At 42.7% G+C, this 14,785-nt stretch overlaps 1 protein-coding gene across 1 annotated transcript; it reads left to right on the top strand.

Moving 5' to 3' along the window:
• Positions 1–7,639: 7,639 nt before the first annotated feature.
• cldn11a (claudin 11a) lies at positions 7,640–13,021 on the top strand. The gene is made up of 3 exons (XM_033642131.2): positions 7,640–8,061; positions 8,242–8,406; positions 11,632–13,021. The coding sequence occupies exons 1-3, from the start codon at positions 7,836–7,838 to the stop codon at positions 11,898–11,900; spliced, it is 660 nt and encodes a 219-aa protein (XP_033498022.1). The 5' UTR covers positions 7,640–7,835; the 3' UTR covers positions 11,901–13,021.
• Positions 13,022–14,785: the final 1,764 nt, after the last annotated feature.

Genomic DNA, 14,785 nt, shown 5'->3' with positions numbered 1-14,785 from the left:
CAGGCCATTCCCGTGCTGTTCTACAAATGCAGACGCACGTCTCTTTCGGTGAAAGCCCGATTTAATGTTGCTATTCCGGCACTGGCAACCCAAAAAAGGAAGCCTGACTGTTTAATAAAAGAGGGTGTGACACAGCTTCAAATTCACGTTTACGATACTAACGTTAGCTAACCTTAGAGCAGTGGTTTTCAAACTTTGTGTGTCCAAGGCACACCAAAGGGCAAGCCAAAATCTCAAGGCACACCTGTGCACAACAGCTTCTTTAACCTGTGTTATCACTCTTATTACGACATAAGACAATAAAAATAAGAAAAAACAAGACTGGTAGCTTTCATCATACTGTCTACTGACAGTTTCCTTTTTCTTTTCTTTCGGTGGTAGGTCGTCTTCGCTGGTGCTTTGTTGTAATTTGCTCCGTACGATAAAGCAAGATTGTCCCACTCACAGCTCTCTCCTTTTAAATGTTATCATCCCTCACACTGGCTGCCAATCAGGGTGTCTGATGTGTCACACACTTATAATTCCCAGACGTGAACAGCGACAAATAGGTTCCCCGTAAAGGTTTTTAAATTAAATTAAATTATATTTTTTAAGCTAGTTTGCCTCTTTATTAGGAAATGGGTGTGCACAACATACTGATACAGTCAATTAAAAATTCATTCATAACTATCTGTATAGGCCCAGTTGAATATTGCAGTAATAATGTGTGGTTAGGCCCACAGCACACCTGGATTGGCATCATGGCACACCAGTGTGTGGCAGCACACCATTTTAGAACCACAGTCATAGAGCTTCAAGTCACAGTATGTCTTCCATTTCAGTCCCACCGCAGCTACAGATGGGCAGCAGCTCTGGAGACAGACCAGTCAGCTGCCGCAGCAACCTGACTTCAGCCAGCATGAACCCCAGCTCAGCTTTGACTCCCTGCCAAATCAGCAAACTTTCTGTTGCTGCCATTACACAGGTTGGACATAGCACCGTTGCTGGCCACCAGCCCACTGTGACACCTGATCATGGGGATTTGCGTTGGCCGAATCTGAGTCGCTACAGCCGCCGACTGAAGGTCTGTCTCCCAAGCTGTGGCCTGCTCTGCTAACCAGAGCTAAAGGCTCACGGCTGCAGCCTCAAGTTCACGATTATATTGCCAACTAGGGCTGCAACTAACGATTATTTTCATTGTCAACTAATCTGTCGATAATTTCTTCAATTAGTCGACTAATCATTTTATCGAAAAATGTGTTAAAATGTTAAAAAATGTCAGTCTGTCTCTCGCAAACCCCAAAATTATGTCATCTAATGTCTTGTTTCGTACTCACGCCAAAGGGTTTTAGTTCACAGTCATGGGAGAGTGTGTGAAGCTGCAATAAGAGTATTTTGGGCTACTTTTATAGTACTTTTCTATGGAAAATGACTCAAAGCGATTAGTCGACTACTAAAATAGTCACCAATTATTTTAATAGTCTATTAGTCATCGATTAGTCGCTACATAAGCTAACCTTAAAGCTTTAAATCACAGTACGTCCTCTATTTCAGTCTCCCCGCAGCTACAGATGGGCAGCAGCTCTGGAGAAGGACCCCAGTCAGCTGTCACAGCAACCTAAATCCAGCCAGCGCAAACCCCAGCTCAGCCTAGACCCCCTGCTGGAACAGCAAACTTTCTGTTGCTGCCGTTACAAAGGTTGGACAAGGCACTGCTGTGGCCCACCAGCCTACTGTGACACCCGATCGTTGGGGAGTTGAGGTTGTACTGGCCGAATTCCTGTCACTACAGTCGCCGATTAAAGGTCTGTCTCCCAAGCTGCGGCCTGGTCTCCTAACCAGGGAAGCAGTCCGCAGCGTTGGAGCAATGAGAAGGAAAGGTGGGGTAGCTAGCCAATTCTTGTCCCAAGAATGGAACACGGAGGGTCTAAGCAACAGTGCTGCGCACAACTGTGCAGTGAATTAAGATTAAATAACTCAGTGTATGGGAAACATTAGGTTACTGTATGAAGTACATGCATATGCCCGTGGTCATCTGGTGGGAGGGGCTTAGGACAGATCAGGGAGAGCAGCAGGCGGAGGGTGTATTTTCATATTCTGTTTTTTTGTGTGTGTTCGCCAGGTTTCTGCCTATGCCAGCTGAAAATGCCCGCCAGACACACAAAATGCCCGACATCTGTGAAAACAATCAGAACCTGCAAGTTAAATTGATTTTCTTGTTTCAAATTATAAGAAACACTAATAGCAATAGCAGGTACACGTTTCTGAGAAGTGTTTTTCAAAATGAGACACCAAGTATTTAAAACAAAAAAACTACCCTACCTGCATCATAATATTTCCACAGACCAGATGGTGTTATGTTTATTTAGAGAGTTACGTGATGAATATATTGTTTTTTCTCAACAGATCAACTGTGCAGCGTTTTGACAGAAACCTCATCAGTTCCAGTCACGTCACTGTTGCACTGTAGCATAAACTGATCCTCCTCTCCTCGGCGTCTGCCTCCTGTTAATCACAGAATGTGACTTGACAACTATTTGAAAAAGTACCCATCATTCCCCCAGGCCCGGGATGACTCATCCAGTATGGCTGCCACTCCATCACAGAGGGCTGGCCTAAAAAGGTTCCCTTCTTCCTCCAATCACTTTATCATTGCTGCTCTCCACCTCCCCGCTCATAAGTCATTCTCTTCGACTGCACCCCCACCTCTGAACCGGACCGCTGGTCTCGCTTTGCCGAGACAAAGAGTGTATCATTGCTCCTCATCTCTTTCAATTGCCTGACTGACAGCTCTGACAGCATGAAGGGTAGAAGAGGAGTTACTCTGCCGTGCTTCCTCCCCGCTCCTGCGCCACAAGGTTTTAAACTTTTTCCGTTGCGTTCAGATGCCCCACACACTCCACCCACACACACATATACATACACTGTCTACAAGCACCGCCGCCCCCTCTTTCCCTCCCCAGGAGGGCTAAAATCCCATCATCCCTCTATGTCAGCGTCGCTGTTGCAATCCTCACTCCATTAGCATAATATTCCCATTCCCTTGCCGCCTCACTCCTCCTGTATCAGACAAACTGCTCTGGGAATCATAGTGGGAAATGCCCTGCTCATGCTCAGTCTGCATCTTGTGACTTTTCTTGCAACTGGTCTCACTTCCCTACCCTCAAGCGCACACATTCATCCACTCACCTTCCCGCTTTTAACGTCTTCATCAAGTCTATTTTTCTGTCTATCTGAGCAGACAACTCTATTAGAGGTGGGGAAAGAGAGATATATGAAGGAGATACAGAGTAATGCTGGGAGAGATGAAGTGTAACACTGTCTGCTTACATGGCTGACTGGCTCAAACCACTTACCCCAATGATCTATAATGTGTTTGTGTGTCACATCTAAGGTAAAAGCTGTAAGATACACACACATACAGGAACCGTCTCCACCACAGTTGTGATAAAAACTTGTCCGATCTTTTCGCCTGCATTTCTGTTTATCTTTTATTTCTATTTGACACTCAACACACCCCGCGTGCCTACATGAATAAACAGTAAACACAACCCTCGGTGAAAGCGCGGCAATAACCACAAAAAGACAGATAATGATCATCCACGCTGGAGTGTCAGCTGGGGCTGGTGTAAGGGCTACAGGGCCGACCAGAGCCGTGTCAGGGGCTCGTACATCGTGTGTTACTGCTTTCTAATTGCCTAAACTCCAGTAAGTGCTTGCAGCTCTCCATCTACGCGGCGGACTTAAATAAAACTCATCTTCTGTCCAAAGAAAAAAGAAAAAAACTAAAAAGAAAAAGGCATGAATTATGATTTTTGAGACAACTAGTCTCTTTTAGAACATAATAAAGCTACAGTGAACTCAATACCTCCTGCAACGAATCCACATTAAAAGCCATAATTGGTAATCTTCAGTGGAGGGCTTTGACTGTGAGGCAGCTGCAGGGAATATTAAGCATGTATTAACAAGATACATGTGCCATTATTACAAAACTGCTGGCTGCAACTTTTGTTTTTCAGCAGCTTTTTATTGTCCCGCTGGTGCATTGTAGTCTTTTGCCTTGCTAAGTTTTTTCCGACAGTGCAGCTGGTTGAATAAAATATCTATATATGTATGCAGCCCACGTTAGGTTTTCATAGGTAAGCTAAGGCAATACTGTTGGGATACGCTACTGAAGTGAGAAATTGCAGACACTCCAAGCAAATTGCGAGGACCTAAAATCTCTGATAGACACATCCAGATGAATATATCAGTTTTACATTCTTATCCAGATTTGTTTTTGTAAACACAACGCACCTGGAAATACCAGATTACATGCATTTACCTGTCAAAACTGTGTCACTTTAACCAGGCAATGTACACCAAGTACCTCATGACGAGGCAAACAATAGGACACCGGAGCAACGGGCACAACATGAGAGGAAGAAGTGGGCCAAACATGCCATTACAGTCTGTGACCTTGTGGAACCATCCGGAGCATCTCAGTCTGTCTCTGTCTTCCTCTTAGACTGATTGCTATGCTGCTGCCACATCACTGGACTGATGTGAGTGATGGAGGACTTACTTAACTCCATTCAGCAAGGACAGGAAGGAAGGAAACACTATGTCCTACAACACCTGAATGTCAACTGTGGACCACTGCTGTGCTATGTCGCCCTCTGTTGGTGACAACAGCAGCAGCAACACAAGCCTGTGCATACAACAGTTGAGCAATTAGGAATAAACAACCGTCCTTCCAAGGAAAGAGGAGGAAACTCAGACGATTACACAAAAATGACTGGCGATAAACAAGCTGTGGACACCGCAGCGGGTGCAACAAGCATCATTAAGCAATATCAATTAATTAACTTGACACTTTAACAGCAGAATAAAGCATCACCAGGGCGGCCAGCACAGAGATATCGCCCAAACACAGAATAAACTTCACAGCAGCTACAGACACAAACACACACATTAAAGCCACAGTTGGTGTCTTTTATAGAAAATAATTGTTCAGCATGTTTGCTGAGACTGGAACTTTATCCTGACAGTAGTACATGAGACAAAGTCATGTTCCTCCTCGTCCTGTTGCTCCAAGAATCCACCGCAGCTGAGCAAAAAACAACCAATCAGAGCCAAGGAGGCTCTAAGGCAACCTGCATCTGACATGTACTATGTTTTGGGACAAGCTGTGCGTTCCAATACCCACACTACCATACTATATAGTACGCCAGAAAAAGACTTAGTATGTGTCAATACTTAGTGTGTCAAATGCAGTATGCCAAAAATACCAGGATGTTCTACTATGTCTGGTCCAATTTTGCAGCATGCAAGCCAGCATGCTTCTCTGGCTATTCTGACCCACAATCCTCTGTGCAGCAGACGATACGTCACATCCACTGAGCCACAAATAGATGACAGCTAACTGACAGCTGTCAGAAGTCATAATGACGTCTGACAGCACATTCAAGTAACTGATGACCAGTCGAATAGTAATAATAGGAATATTAATTCAGTGAACAAAATAATCATTAATATTACAAACAATAAAAAGGGCATAACTATAAAAATAACCGACAGAGAACTGCAGATGTAATTTCACTGTCGCAAATTTAATATGTCCGAATCTACCATGTATGCAGTTATAACTTTAAAGTTAAACATACATTGTAAAGTAACAACAGCAGAGCTCTCTGGGTTGATCTCCGTCTCTCGGAAAGTGGCATTTTTCTTTTATCTCCAAGGTAACAGATATAAAAATCAGTCCCGACTGTGTGCATACTGCATGCAACGGTACGTAGGCTACTTTCTAAGGGCAGCTGCACTACCTACTATAAGTGAGAAGGAAAAGTATGTGATTCGGAACGACCCAGACTGTCAATATGAATCAAGGCCCTGTTTCTGTGTTGCCTATTTATCACCTCAAATGTTTTCAGAAACATTAGACCACTGTTAAAATCATAGATTTGAATAATAACAACATACTGGATGCCAAGATGGCTCCTGTTTATTCCAGTGGAACTGCTTGCCTGGCATATACACCAAAAAGTTTCCTAGCCACTGGGTTTACTTCCGCAGTATGCAGCTTGTCAATACATGATGTTAGTCGTGCACGTATGAAGAGGTCCACCATCTTGAACAGCTACTTACGGCTACTACACCACTAGGATGTGATTTGGAACACACCCTAAACCTTTTTCTATACTTCATAGTATGGCAGTAAGGGGATTGGGATGCACAGTGTGACTGGGTGAGAGACTCCTCAGCTCTGATTCGTTTGTTTCATCCTTGCAAAGGCCATTAGGAGCACTGGGAGGAGCCGGAAAATGTTTGTTTGTTTTTGCAGACTGTCAGTCCCATGCACTACTGCCAGGATATAGAGACAGTTTCATCACACATCACAGTGACTTATTTATATCAAAGTCACCCGCTGTAGCTTTAAGGCAAACAAAGCACCTGTACAGTTTATGTGTGTTGTAATCACTGGTCTGAAGTCTTGGGCACTCAAGAGTCTCTGGTGCCCCCTGTGCTCCTTTAAATTCCCAAACATGTTGATTGAATGAGGCTCTGAGGTCACATCAGGGATTACTGTCCCAAACACACCTCAAACACACCTCAAACACACCTCACTGCAGGCAGAAGTTCACCTGTAGGATCCATTAATCGTTTAACAGCGTGCACCTGTGCACGCAACTTCTGGGTGTGTTTGATTTGATGCACGGAGGCTGCCCGCCGGTGAATTAGTGATAAAACCTAGATGCTACCCTTTTTCATACTGAGATACATTAATGCCAGTCCTAACCACAGCCCATAATGACCTCTTCCTTGGTAGTTTTAATAGTCAGGCTGTCCATTTTTATACTGTTCTCAAAATGCCAGCCCAAGCCCAGGTGTGACTCCGCCCCCCACACCTGCCAATAATCGGCCAGTGATGGTGCACATTTCGAATGAGTCAGCTGAGCTCACTCACCTGTTACCTTTCTGTTTGTTTTTCCATCTGTAAAGGAGTTAAAATTTGGTGAACTGCAATGCTTTAGATTTAAAATAAATGAATGACTTTATTTCGAACCAAAAATTAAAATAAAAACAATTTTAAAAAAAGACAAAGACAACAGTGTCTGAAAAGGAGTATGGAGAAGTAAACATTATATGTCTCTACCCCGTTTCTTACCTTTCTTATTTTAACTTTAAATTGTTCTTTTTAACCATCCAATTAAATAAATAAGTAATAAACACAGTTTTTTTTAACAAAATAAATATGCACTCTTCTAACACAACCTTTCCTCGTCTTTTTATCTGCCAAAAAATAATTAAGTACATCATCTTTAAAGTACTGTCACCACCACTCCATCCAAAAAATGTATGACTGTCTCATAATACATGTCTGACACTTATAGTAATAATTACAAAGTGTCCAGTAGATGGCAGCAGATTTCTTGCCAGTTTTCTCCCAGCATCCCATCACTCACCGCACACTGCACACACTGTATGATACAATTGGGATGCAAAGAAGGAGGGAGTGCGCACCACCTTTTGGGAGAGACAATAAAAGTGGGGTGTGTTGTTTTCTGCCTTTTTTAAATCCTGTCCGTAACCTTGTATCTGATTGGTTGTCACTTTGAGAGTATTTTTTTCCCTTGCTGAACTTTCCCATATAAAACCTGTGATGATGTGAAAGCGTCAGTCTTTTGAAGTGCGCAACGCAGAGCAGTTGATGGACTTACTGAAGTGCGGAGTGAACTTTAACACTGGATTAACTTTGACTCTGGAGTGTAACTTGTAAAGTTAGAGTTGGTTTATTTTGTTAATCACTCTCAGATTAGTTTCTAAGTGTTTCTGTCTCCGGGATCAAGTGGTTTTTACGCACAGTTTGCGCCATGGTGAACTCGTGTCTCCAACTCAGTGGCTTTCTCGTCAGCTGCCTCGGCTGGCTGGGCATCGTGATCGCGACAGCCTCCAATGACTGGGTGATTATGTGTAAATACGGTTTGAACACCTGTAAGAAGATGGACGAGCTGGGGGCCAAGGGACCCTGGGCAGACTGTGTCATCTCCACGGGACTGTACCACTGCGTCTCCCTGACGCAGATCCTGGAACTGCCAGGTAGATACTGCTCTGTGTACATCCATGCTACAACACTCTGGTTAAATTTATGTACATATATTTAGGTTTATTTATTCCATTGTTCACAGTTTTTTCCTCATATAATCCCTTTTCAGAAAAAAAGACACCCAGAAATTTTCTTTTTTCATCAGTTATATACTTTAATATGTGTTTCCATAGCCTACGTCCAGACGACTCGTGCCCTGATGATCACAGGTTCGATCCTGGGTCTCCCAGCAGTGGGGATGATCCTCATGTCCATGCCCTGCATCAGCCTCGGCAATGAGCCCCAGAGCTCCAAGAACAAACGCACCATCCTGGGAGGAGTGCTCATACTCATAGTCGGTAAGAGACTTCATTCACACAATGGTGATTTAACCTCCAGAGACGCTGCGTCCACATTTGAGGACATCACATTTGGGGTTTTACTTTGGGTGTACTTCATTCGACTTAACTTAGACCTGTCGTCCTCATTCGTGGACACTTTTTGGTCCCATCTAGTGGGGCGCTGAGAAGACCATCAAACATGACAATCCAGAGGAAGTAACAAGCTTTCTGTTGCTGTAGAAACAAGATGGCAGCCATCTCTGCCAAGTCAGTCTGCAGCCAATCCCGAAACAAAAGTGGATAAGGTCCAAAACCTGATCACATTTTATGGTTTAAACTTGTTTATTTATGATTAATAATGTTTGTAGTTTGATATGGAATACAAATGTGCCTAATTTTAGCAACAGCAACGAGCTAAGACGCTGTTAATTAGGAAGTACTCGTTTGAGGACATTGGGACTTTATTATCGTTGGCAATGTTTCGTTTTTTAAACTGATCCCAAATAGCTAGGAGATATACTGTAAATCAGAGCAGGTGATTATTTTGCGCTCTACACACACCAAGATCACTTCCATCCCTGCGACCTCTGTTAACCCCACCTCAAATGCTTACAAGCTGTGGAGAGCAGAGGATGTTGCATATGACCTTCTTCCTCCCGAGGGTGCACCCAGATGCACACACACGCATTATATGTTCCTGTTCCATTCAACCCTTCGCCCCCCCCCCCCCCCCCCCCGGACCCCATCACATTCCTCTCCTCCACCTACTCTCATCCACACCCTGCCTTTGTCCTCGGCCACATGGAAACTCACTCCCTGAATTGTCCACTTTACTGTGCTTATAAATATTTGACTGGTGCTGCAGCATTTTCCAACGCCTGCGTCCCTCAAATTAAATTCTAACACCTGCGTCCATCGTTGTGTTGGACTTTTCCACCGCCCACATTTTCCAAAACAAAACTCTTCCCAACATGTGCCGTGCGTCCCACACTCACAAACATCACCAGTACATCCATATGAAAAAGTTAAAGCCCTGATTTTGCTAATAGATTTTCCTGTTTTTGTCACTGGGAGCACTCTCACATCAGGGAGGATTTGTTGGTGTGTTTGCGCGCTTGCTGCACAGCAGAATAAAAATCCACTCACCATATTGTCTCAGACTGCCTCCATACTGGCAGCGGAATCGTCCCAGCAGCAATTAGCTGAAGCCCAACTTTAAATATTTTTGTCAACTGTGTCCTCTGAAGCATCAGTTGGGAAGCTTTCAGCTCACACATTATTTGTGGATTTGCTTATTGCCCTTTCTAGTGCAGTATATTCAAGTCATATTGCCAGTAAAAGGATTTAATGCAGTTGTTCTGTGTCAGCCTCGGGTGCGCACTGGCACAAATCCAACGTATACCAAATGTGTCCCTGTCAGCTGTATGGGGATTTCAATATTTGTCTAAGTCTTAGATCGGGCCTCTTTTCTGTAGTTCAAGGCAAAGCTTATATAACACCATTAAGTCTTGCTGCTAACTAATATTATCGCACGCATTCTTTCCTCCGGTCTGTCGTAGCCCTGCCTCCTGTCTGAGGAATACATGATAACAAAACTGTGACAGTTCCACAGTGTGCTCATCTATCCAAGCCTTGGTTCTGCTCATTCATTCATTTGTGCTTTCAGCTGCACCATTTTTCATCCCAAATTTAATTACATTTTACTGTTATTTGGTCTTTTTGGCACTCTCAGTATGATTGGCATTTATGTGTATATGTAAGATTTATGTGCACCATTTTGCATCCCTAGTTTTTATTATGGAATTCAACCTTCAGAGATGATGCTAGATATATGTGTGTACATACAATATTCAGGAGTATTATTTGCAATTTGCGTGTATAGGTTTCTTTCTTTTGTACCATTTGCATTCCCTGTTTTATTATGCAATTTGATATTTACAGCTAGCCCTATGTTGGTACAAGGTGTATTTATTAAATCAAGCAGCACCATTTTGTGTTCCCGGCTTAGTTTACTTTAAGTCTGTCGGTTTTTTTATAGGTTATATTGCTTACATTTGCACCATTTTGCATCTCTAGTTTATTATTCAATTTACCCTTCAGGGTAGCACTCTGGTGAGGCAAGATGTATGTGTGTCTGCGTTGTACTCAGCAGCATAATTTGCATTCCTAATTCCTAAAGTTTTCATATACAGGATTTTAATATAGCTTGTGTGTAGGTTGCTTTAATCTGTACCATTTGTATTCCCTTTTCATTATGTAATGTAATTTTGTGCAAGGTATATTTATCAAACTCAGTAGCACCATTTTGTATTCCCAATTTAGTTTACTTTGGGTCTGTCTGTTTTATATAACTAGTATTGCTTTTATTTGTACCATTTTGCACCCCCAATTTTATTTATGTAGTCTATTATTAAAGGTTAGACCTGTGTGATGGTGCGAGGTGTTTGTGTGTATTCATTAAATTCAGCAGCACCATTTAGTATTCCCAACTTAGTCTACTTTGGGTCTGTCAGTCTTATATAGCTTGTATTTGCGCCATTATGTATCCCAATTGTAACGATGTAACTGGTCATTCAAGCCTAATGCTGTGTGGTAATACAAAATGTTTGTATGAATTTATTTTAGTCAGCAGCACCGTTTTGCATTCCCAATTTAGTTTACTTTGGGTCTGTCTGTCTTATATAGCTAGTATTGCTTTTATTTGCACCATTTTGCAGTCCTGATTTTATTTATGTAGTCTATTATTAAAGGTTAGACCTGTGTGATGGTGTGAGGTGTTTGTGTGTATTTATTATATTCAGCAGCACCATTTAGTATTCCCAACATAGTCTACTTTGGGTCTGTCGGTCTTATATAGCTTGTATTTGCACCATTACGTATCCCAATTGTAACGATGTAACTGGTCATTCAAGCCTAATGCTGTGTGGTAATACAAAATGTTTGTATGAACTTTTTTTAGTCAGCAGCACCATTTTGTATTCCCAAATTAGTTTAGGTCTGTCTGTCTTAAAAAGCTTGTTCTGCTTTCATTTGCACCATTTTGTATCCCCATTATAATTATGTAACTTGTCATTCAAACCTAATGCTGTGTGGTATATGTTTGTAGTTCATTGTAGTCAGCAGCACAATTTGGCATCCCCAATTTAATTACACTTTGATTCAGACTGTTTTATGTGTGAATATGTTGCTTTCTGGGGCACCATTTTAGATTCCCAATATAACTGTATCTGTGTTTATCCTCAGCGATGTGCGGCATGGTGTCTACAGTCTGGTTTCCCATCGGTGCTCACCAGGAGCAGGGCCTCATGTCATTCGGCTTCTCCCTCTACACCGGATGGGTGGGCACCATCTTCTCCCTGCTGGGCGGCTGCATTCTCACCTGCTGCTCCTCAGAGTCCTCCTCCTCATCTCGCTCCTACCAGGACAACAATCGGTTCTACTACTCCAAACAGGGAGGCGGCAACCCGCCAGCGGCAGCCTCCACCAATCACGCCAAGAGCGCCCACGTCTGAGAGAGGGGAGAGTGTGGAGCGGATGTATAGGGGACTGTAGTTTGTATATAGAGACACACACACCAGCACACACATACAGGAGAAGGAGACACATAAACACACTCATTCATGTTTAAGAGTAACACACAGTTCCTTGAATGAGCACACATTCATAAAACATACATAAAAGAGACGTTCACACACCCAAACACACAAAGACTGTTTTTGTTGGAGCTCTTTTTTAACCGATGGATGTTTTTGGATCACAGAGCTCGTCCTCCAGCCTCCGTCTGCTGGGTGTGGTGTGGACTCTCCCCGCTGTTACATAATTGTACGAGCTCCTGCACAGCAGCCCGAGGTCCCAATTACTCCGGGCCTTGTGGACTGAGATATTGTTCCTCTATATTACGTCTATTTTTCTATTTCTATGTCTTTTTTGATAAATCTATTTTTTAAATCATACGATATGATCTGTTGCTTCGATGCGAGCAGGTTATGACAGTATTATGTTTCAGAATATGTTCATTAACGTTGTTTATCCACATTGATTTTTCTATGACAGTATTGTAAAAACCCTCTGGTGCGTTTGCCTCTTGAATGATGGACTTGATTAAAAATGCAGCACTGTGTTTTCCCAGCCACTGCGGCATGATGGGAACATAAATTTCACAGCAGAGTAGTGTTACAGTCTCTATCGGAGCCTTGGTGTGTGCACTGACTTGGCAAAAATAACTTATTAGAGACTACAAAGCCTTAATTTCTCTCCCTCATCTGATATCAATATGTCATAATCCAAACCTTACACATTTTTATGGGACTAACTTGCTTCTATTTTATTATGAGTGACAAAAAGCAGCTTATCCTCTTACTACATTTCCATGACACATCTCAGTCAAACTTCTCCATATAGCACAGCTCTGTAGCGTAGTGTATGTTTCTACGAGCGTGCACACAAAGACAGTATTATGTACATTAGCTTCTCTCTGGGGAATGTGATGACTTGAATATTCGATAACTCAAAGTGTTCAGAGCACAGATGGAAATTCCCAACTCAGCGCGCAGATGCAGTATTAGCTGGTTATTTATTGTTTCACTGATGTGCTGTTGTGTGATTTTCTATAATAAAGACAAAAGAATTGAAAGTGGCTCCATCTTGAGTCTGTCGCCGTAAGATGTTCTCACCATTGACATCACTTACTTCCTGTAGCTGGGTTTTAAAGGGACGGTTCAGCCTTAAAATCAAAAATACATATTTTATCTCTTATCTGTAGTGCAATCTATCAGTCTAGATTGTTTTGGTGAGAGATGCCAGATGGTTGAGATATCTGCCGTAGAGATGTCTGCCTTCTCTTGAATATAATGGGACTAAATGGCACTCGGCTTGTGGTGCTCAAAGCGCCAAAAAAAAACATTTGAAAAACTCAACAGCAATGTCTCTTTCCAGAAATCATGACCTGGTTACTCAAGATAATCCACAGACCTTTATGAGCAGTTTCATGTAGGAACTATTTTCTTCACTCCAAACCACACTGTTTCACTGCACAGAAGGAAGCTTGTACCTGCTGCTAGCTCACCTAGCACCACTGAGCTAGCTAATGTTACATCTCATTTGAGAGGGACGCCATTAATGTTTACATTTTGCGCTGTCATGAGCACAAGCCTCTTGCCCTTGCGTCGATGCACACTGTTACGTTACCTAGCTCAGTGGTGCTAGGTGAGTTAGCGGTGGATGTACACTTCCCTTTATGCAGTGATATAGTTGGCAGCTGTAGTTCGGTAGAAAGAAAGTGGTTTCAGAAGGAAGTGTGCATCTACTTACAGACGAGAGGCTCGTGCTTGTGAGTGTGGGATGTAAACATTAATGGCGTCCTTCCCGACTGAGCTGTAATGTTAGCTAGCTCAGTGGTGCTAGGTGAGCTAGCAGCAGGTACAAGCTTCCTTCTGCATGATGATACAGCTGACAGCTGTAGTTTGGTAGACAGAAAATAGCTCTTGCAGAAGGAAGTGTGCATCTACTTACAGACGAGAAGTGTTTGTGACAGTGTGGGATGTACGCATTAATGGCATCCCTCTCAAATGAGCTGTAACGTTAGCTAGCTCAGTGGTGCTAGGTGAGCCAGTAGTAGATGCACACTTCCTTCTGCGCAATGACATAGCTGGCAGGTGTAGTTCGGTAGAAAGAAAATAGTTCCTACATGAAACTGCTCACGTAAAGATCTGAGGTATCATTTACAAAACAATTTGTAATTCATGTTAAAAATGTATGTACGGACGAAAGCCAAAAACAGCATGAACCCCAAAATATTTGACAATTTCTATAATCAGTAGGGCCGTAACGGTACATGTATTTGTGTCGAACCATTCGGTACGCGACTTTCGGTTCGGCATGACCCTGTACCGAATTATTGGGCGAAGGATATTATTTTATTTTATTTTGTTTTATTTTAATTACGTTTTTGCGAGCCGAACCATTTAAAATATCTAGTTCCCCGACGGACATAATTGAGTGACGGACCGAGTCCCGTAAATCTCCGCTTTCACTTTGTGCAGCGCATTCTCGCCTTTTGACAACATGGCAAGTGAGCCTGACGAACCTGAAGACCCACCTGCAAACCTTAACTCCTCCGTTTGGGAACACTTTGGTTTCAGGGTAAAATACGAAGATGGAAATAAACAAGTTGACAAGACAAAAGCAGTGTGCTGACACTGCAGAACAGCGGTCGGGTATGTACTTGGAAACATGTCTAACATGCTAACGCATCTAAAGCAACACCACCCGAGTTTGAACGTTAACCGGCACGACTAGAAAAAGCAATCTGGTGCAAACTACGATATCGTTGTCGTTTAAAACAGAAATAGCGTTTCCCTGACCATCGCGCTAAAGAAATAATCAACGCCATTGGAGT

This window comes from Epinephelus lanceolatus, chromosome 15 (assembly GCF_041903045.1).
Source record: "Epinephelus lanceolatus isolate andai-2023 chromosome 15, ASM4190304v1, whole genome shotgun sequence".
Taxonomy (NCBI): domain Eukaryota; kingdom Metazoa; phylum Chordata; class Actinopteri; order Perciformes; family Serranidae; genus Epinephelus; species Epinephelus lanceolatus.
Note: the sequence above shows the minus strand (reverse complement) of the source record. Positions and strands in the feature narration are given on the sequence as shown.